Source organism: Aegilops tauschii, chromosome 7, assembly GCF_002575655.3.
Source record: "Aegilops tauschii subsp. strangulata cultivar AL8/78 chromosome 7, Aet v6.0, whole genome shotgun sequence".
Taxonomy (NCBI): Eukaryota; Viridiplantae; Streptophyta; class Magnoliopsida; order Poales; family Poaceae; genus Aegilops; species Aegilops tauschii.
In genome coordinates, this window is record NC_053041.3 from 521,012,980 (window position 1) to 521,019,297 (window position 6,318).

Here is a 6,318-nt window from a genome sequence, read left to right on the forward strand (position 1 = left end):
CGTAACTACTACTAATAATTGTTGACTGGGCTCGGCTGCTGTCTAAACAAAGACAACCGCATTCAAGCACAGGGCAGTACCTCCTAAGACTGAAGCTTTAATTAACAAAAGCAAGCATCTGCCAATTTATTGAAGGAAGAACACCACGCCTGAAACACAGCAGGCCTATCAACTTAATCCAGACATATAAATCTGTGGTCACACCACCACCATCACACCTAAAAACTTAGGAAAAGTCTATAGTCCATGTCACAATTATAAATACTCTGTTTTCACCTTAAACTATCATAAAAGAGAAATAAAAATACAAGAGTAATATAATGCAGACCAATGCACAACACAACAGGTGAAGATTTCCAAAGATAAGCAATCAGATCAGTTCAGTTGCACACAACATGTTCATACAACTACTTCCACAAACAGTTCTAGTAGGCTTTCATAAACTCACTTGCACCAATCCATCCCTTGCGAGTAAACAGCAACCGCTACCCAATCACTTATCCAGAATGACCCAAAGCACCAAACTGAACATAACTCTATGACCACACTGTTCTGAAATATTTTTCTTCTTCAAGCTAATTAATAAATTAATAAATTCACCCAAACTAAATTATCTTCTTAGCTTCTCTAATGGAGCATAGTAAGCACTTGTCGTTGCTGTCTGGACCCTTTTTAGGCAGTGATGCATGCGCATTTTACACAGTAGCTTGCATAACCTGCTCAGCTTGCTTAACCCAGAGATATAATGACCACCAGGGTGGGCCCTGAGTCATAGAATAACTGTACGATCCCATGTGTCAGTAACCTGATCTGCAACCCAAGCGCACAAATAGACATGCAAGGAGAAGCAGGATGACACCTACCAATAGATACGATGGTGTGTTACAGAATTGAAAGGCAAAAGAACCAAATGGATTCATCTCAAGCAAGGCAGCAGGAATGCAACTAACCCTCGCGTCTTCCTTGCAGTACGAAGAGAACATTAGAGAAGCAAAGTAAATGCAAAATAGGGACTCGGTGGGCTAAATCTGACAGATGGCATCAACCAAGATATTACAAGGAGCTAACATGTTATTAGCCTCCATGCAACTGTTCAGAGATCACCGTCATACTGCACTTGGTCAGCTGAACGATCCTCCCACCTGCCATAAGAGGAGCTTACCAAAGTAAGCTGACTAAAAATTAAGAAACAAGAACAAGCGGAACATCGCAAGGCAAAACACTCAAAGCACCAACCTGCTCATTGTCGCTTGAGCCCAGTGCACTGTCACAAACATAGGCGGTTCTAGAGAAAGAGAAGAAATAACATTGTAAGAATCATGAGGGGCCGGCTCGAGGAGTGTGGTGAGGTCGGATCAGGGTACCTGAGGTGTCCTGCACCTTGCTTCATCAGACCCTGGGATTCCATGGAACAATCGTATCAAAACAAGTAAACCAGGTCGGCTAAGATTATTAGAAGAGATGCACCACATTAAATAATTATAGTACAAAAAATAATTTTTACGAAGAAATGAAAGGCAAAACCGATTTACATCAAATCTTAGATTCCCTCAAAAGACAAAAATAGAAAGAGAGTATTGGGATAAATTATTGAATATGTTCAAGTGAAGAATGCATACCCAGGGGTTTTACCCCCCCCCCCCCCCCACACACACACACACACATCATGTTCTTCCCTCTAGTGTACAGCTTCTTATGTGAAGGCTGTACCAAAGTACATGAGGTTAGTTCTTTTTCACAGTAATAATCTTAATTGTGGGACATCACTATGTAATATCTCAGAGCTGGTAAAAAAAGACTTAGACATTATTGAGGGTTTGTGATAGGATGGTATGCCATCGACAAGTTAAGGTGATAAAAAAATTGGTGTATTTTCTATTATGGGCAAAGAAGCAAGAGTTTCACTATTACAAATTGTAAGAAACTGATCTTCAGAGCATATTTTGACATGTGAGTTGGCTTTTACATGGCAAATAATTACAGTGAAGAAGTGGTAACCTATACATATATGCAATGCAGTCTAATTCTAGTTCTTATCATTACTGCATTGTTCTGCAAAAAGTAGGAGCATCACAATATATTAGTGCAAGTTCAGGACTGCGTTCACTCTTCCTTTAAAAAATTATGCAAGGTGACTCTGGTAACCATATACCAGTTTACAAAATATATAACATTGAATCATATACCAGTTTACAAAAATCCATACGTTTGTATTATTATTCGAACTATCTAATGAAAGAAGGCAGCAACTAACACATAAATTCATTAGAAAGAGATGGTATTCCAGATAGCGCCCCGGACAACGCTTCATTACCAAGAGATTATGCAGGAACTATAATGCAAATACCTGCAAAGAACTTTACCATAAGCCTGCTTGGAACCAAAATCACACTTTCATGTTTCATGCACACAGGTAGTCAAGAGCAACAAATAAGAATCCATAATCTGATGGCATAATTAGACAGGAAAGGTTTAGCATTTGCTATTCTGTTGTAAATTATTGTTTTGATCACTTGACAAGCACATGAAGGTTTTATTTCTTCCAAGCTATTATACTCGACCTTAACAGCATATTGAACATCAATCTTACCAACTTGGCAACTTGCTTAGATGCCCCAAAATCGGCAAGCTTAATGCAGCCTTTGTTATCAACAAGAATGTTTGCACCCTGTAAAACAATCCCATGATCACCAAGATAATTAGCACAACCAAACAATCAATGACACAAAGATTCTAGTATATTCAGGCTTCAGAGTTTTTACCTTAATGTCTCTATGTATTATTGCATTGCTATGCAGATATTCCAACCCTTGCAAAATCTGCCTAGTATACTTCCTATTGACCTGATCAAAATACGCAACGAATCAGTTTCTCCTCTGCGAGTCAAATCACAGAAAACCGCATGATTGATGGTTACTTATTGCCTCCGGGAATGAACCGAGTTTTCCAAGAAGCGACTGGATAGACCCTCCAGGAACAAACTCCAGCAGGATATTCAGTGTGTCTTCCTCACGGACAGTCCCGAGGTACCTCTTCTCAAATCACAGGAAGTAGATCAAACAACTGCAGTCTAGCAGTCAAGTATAGAGTATCTAAAATGTAATCGATCTTTCATCTACTAACCACAATATTGGGGTGTGAAAGGTTCTTGAGGAGCTTCACTTCTTCCTCAAGTTCTCTTATATGCGCCTAATCGTAGAAACAAAAGCCACAAATCACCTCACATGAAGGAAAGCCTCAACAACTAAATTGGTAACCAAATCGGTCGGAGAAGTGCTACTCACTTGGGCCTTACCACGGCTATCACTTGCATTACACTGCTATGCATATACTAATCATTTGAATTTATTCCTAGAAGGTAAATAAAGAACGGAAGCTTAAGTACAACCACTGATTTCTGTCAACTTCCCAAAACAAAGCATCTGAAGCTATATTAATATGCAAGCCCAAATTCCCATATACTTTATTATGGAGGAAAACAACCATATCAGAGATAAACATGAATCATCACTTACTTTTGCTGTTGTTGTTGGAAAGAGCATGACTTCCTGATGTGTGCTTCGTTTCGTTCTTCTACAACCGAACTCTGTAATAAAGAACAAACTAATAAGGCACACACTCAGTACTGGTAACATCTGTAATCGATGGATGGTAATTATATTCGAACGCCCTTGGAAAGGAAACATAAACCTGGGTTGATCGGCGCTGTTCTGAAACAGCTGTATGCAGGCAGTGGAGATAGTTGAGCAGGCTGCCATGCTTGTGACAAAGCGGGTGGTCTGTACATATGTGACAACTAAGAAGGGTTCAAAAGTTAGCGTGACAACGTGTATAATATCAAAACCGAGACATATGTTTACCATCGACATCTTCAGTAGCATCTAACTCTTCTTCCTTGACCGTTACTTCCTGGAAACAAACATCCAAGCTATTAAATTGTTTGATTTCACTGTATTTAATTTGAGAGGATTAACTGTAAAGCATCGTTAGATTTCACTGTATTTAATTTGAGAGGATTAACCGAGACACAGGACAAAATTTGCTCATACAAAATTGATGTGCAGATGTAACAATCAGGCATCCGTTTATACTATCCAGGAGCTCAGAGTTTAGTAACTCTACTACATATGATAGCAGGTAATATCTATGGTAGGGTGTGTCTTGTACCCACAAGACTAATGTCAATTTGTTTGTAAGACATGCATAATCACTTTTCTTGGCCGACTTGAGGCTATAATGAGAAGTTAAAAAACACTATCTATTATAAATTCTATTGTATGCGGCGTGCAGACATTTAAAACACCTATGTTTTCTGACGAAATGAATGGTAATGGCTGATTACTAATTTCCTAAATCGGTTTTTTTCTTCGAAACCTAATTCGCGATAAACAGGCCTAAATGGGAAAACGGAGGGTGGATGTACAATTATGACAGCTAGCTCATACAGAGGCATGAAGAACATCCTCTGTTCGCATGACCAACATCATGTACTGCTCTGTCAGACCACAAGATTAAAACAAACACTTTTGAAACCTTCGTTTACAAATTTAGCTTTTGTCAGTGGGTAATAGAAATACAAAATCATGTCACGTGCTCTCTTACACAGAAAAATCAAACATCAAGCGTGACTGTATTTAAGAGAGAGAGAGAGTTCACCTTGTTCATCTTTATCAATCTCATTCTCAAAATTCTTCTTCTACTCTCCACAAGTAACCAGAATATGAGAATCAAAATTAGATTATCAGAAAACTGGAAAATCAAGGACGCAGATGGGCATCACAGATTGGAGAGGAGGAGGGAAGAAGCGAAGGTGAGGAGGAGGGGCACGACTGCTACCTGTAGACATGCGTGGCTTCAGAGGGTTGCTCGCCCCCACCCCTTGCTTATGCTGTCGTGGCCCTGTCTAGGTCAATCGGAGAAGCTCAGGTGGTCGCCATCTCCCCAACCGACGAGCGCCCCCAGCTTCTCCCGCCTGCGCGCACCTGCCCGGCCCTTCTCCTCCATCGCTGCCCACAGGCTAAGCCCGAGCAGCCCCATCCCCCTGACTTGTGGAGGCAGGAGCGGAGGAGGCGGCGGGGATATTCCTCCCTAGACGCCCCCACTCTCTCCTCCTCCTCCTCCCCCGTCTCATCCACCCCTCCTCGTCCCGGATCCCGCCGAATCCGAGGCTTGTGGGCGCGGAGGCGAGCTTCTCCGGCGGCGGCGGCGGCAGGAGAGGAGGCGGGGGTCGCGGGGAAGATGCGCGGGCTAGGTCACCGGCATCGGCGGCGAGCTTCTCCGGCGGCGGCGGCAGGAGAGGAGGCGGGGGTCGCGGGGGAGACGCGCGGGCCAGAGCTGACCGGAACCGGCCGGCGCGATGGGGAGAGAGAGGGGTTAGCGAGAGAGAAAGAGAGAGGAGGGCGACGAGGAGGGGGAGGCGAGTGGGACGGGAGGCGGCGGCTAGGTCTTCTCCACGGGAGGCTGCCTTTTATACGCCTGGATGCGAAATGATGAAAATGCCCCTGGCGGGGCACCAAAATAATAGGCGGTGGCACGAGTACTCACTAGTAGAAAAAAGACTTTCGTTCGGGCCTGGCCAGCCCATTAGTCCCGGTTCTTATACGAACCGGGACCAATTGGTGCATTCGTCCCGGTTCGTGAGCCCAGGTGGCCGGCCGGGGCCTCGTGGGCTTTGGTCTCGGTTCGTCTGGACCCATTTGTCCCAGTTCTAGGCACGAACCGGGACCAATGGCTCGCTCCTGGCCCACATCCATTGGTCCCGGTTCCAGCCACGAACCAGGACAAATGAGTTGCCTATATATAGCCCATCGCCGGCGAGCAGAGCACTCCACACTGCTCTGTTTTTGCTGGCTGGCGAGGGGAGGGCATTTGGGTGCTCTAGCTCACCTCCTATGCACATGAGGTGTTCGATGAAATGTCCGAGCCACACTAGTTAATATTTCTTCTCTCGAAACTCGACCTCCGAGCTCCATTTTCCCCAAGATTTTTCTAGGTTTAGCGGTCTGTCACGTCCCGTCCCCGTCTTCACCGCCGTCGATCTCCCGCGCCGATCTCGTCGCCGGCACCACCGTGGTGAGCCTCTTGTTCTTATCTTCTTTCTGAAAGAAAAAATTCTTACTTGAGATAGATACTTGTCTAATTTTCTTACTTTTATTATTCCTTGTTATTATATAGTGCGATGGTTCTGGTATCCGCCCCCGTCGGCCCTCGTCATGTCTATGATTCGGATGTGGTATATATTATCTTTTTATAACTATTTGGTTCATTTATTGTTTATGACAATTATGCCGACCAACGTGACATAGATTTTATTTATGT

The 6,318-nt window shown here is 43.6% G+C and overlaps 1 protein-coding gene across 9 annotated transcripts; it reads right to left on the reverse strand.

Annotated features, from left to right (window-relative positions):
• Nucleotides 1-353: 353 nt before the first annotated feature.
• On the reverse strand, nt 354-5,441 carry LOC109744515 (mitogen-activated protein kinase kinase kinase ANP1). 9 transcript variants are annotated; one of them, XR_012189491.1, is made up of 14 exons: nt 4,837-5,441; nt 4,657-4,696; nt 3,861-3,909; nt 3,691-3,796; nt 3,516-3,586; nt 3,124-3,189; nt 2,925-3,032; nt 2,763-2,843; nt 2,591-2,668; nt 1,365-1,396; nt 1,237-1,285; nt 1,069-1,142; nt 864-958; nt 354-780 (listed from the first exon to the last, which is right to left on the reverse strand). XR_012189491.1 is itself a non-coding variant. In XM_073504971.1 (12 exons), exons 5-12 carry the CDS (start codon nt 3,540-3,542, stop codon nt 1,122-1,124), a joined length of 462 nt encoding a protein of 153 aa, XP_073361072.1. In that variant the 5' UTR covers nt 3,543-3,586; nt 3,691-3,779; nt 3,861-3,909; nt 4,657-4,696; nt 4,837-5,441; the 3' UTR covers nt 354-1,121. The 9 variants fall into 9 exon arrangements, 5 of the variants coding, with proteins under 5 accessions (XP_073361072.1, XP_073361070.1, XP_020159232.1 ...); XR_012189493.1 differs by having other exon boundaries at nt 354-859; nt 951-1,142; nt 3,691-3,779; XR_012189490.1 differs by having other exon boundaries at nt 354-859; nt 951-1,142.
• Between the last annotated feature and the right edge of the window lie 877 nt (nt 5,442-6,318).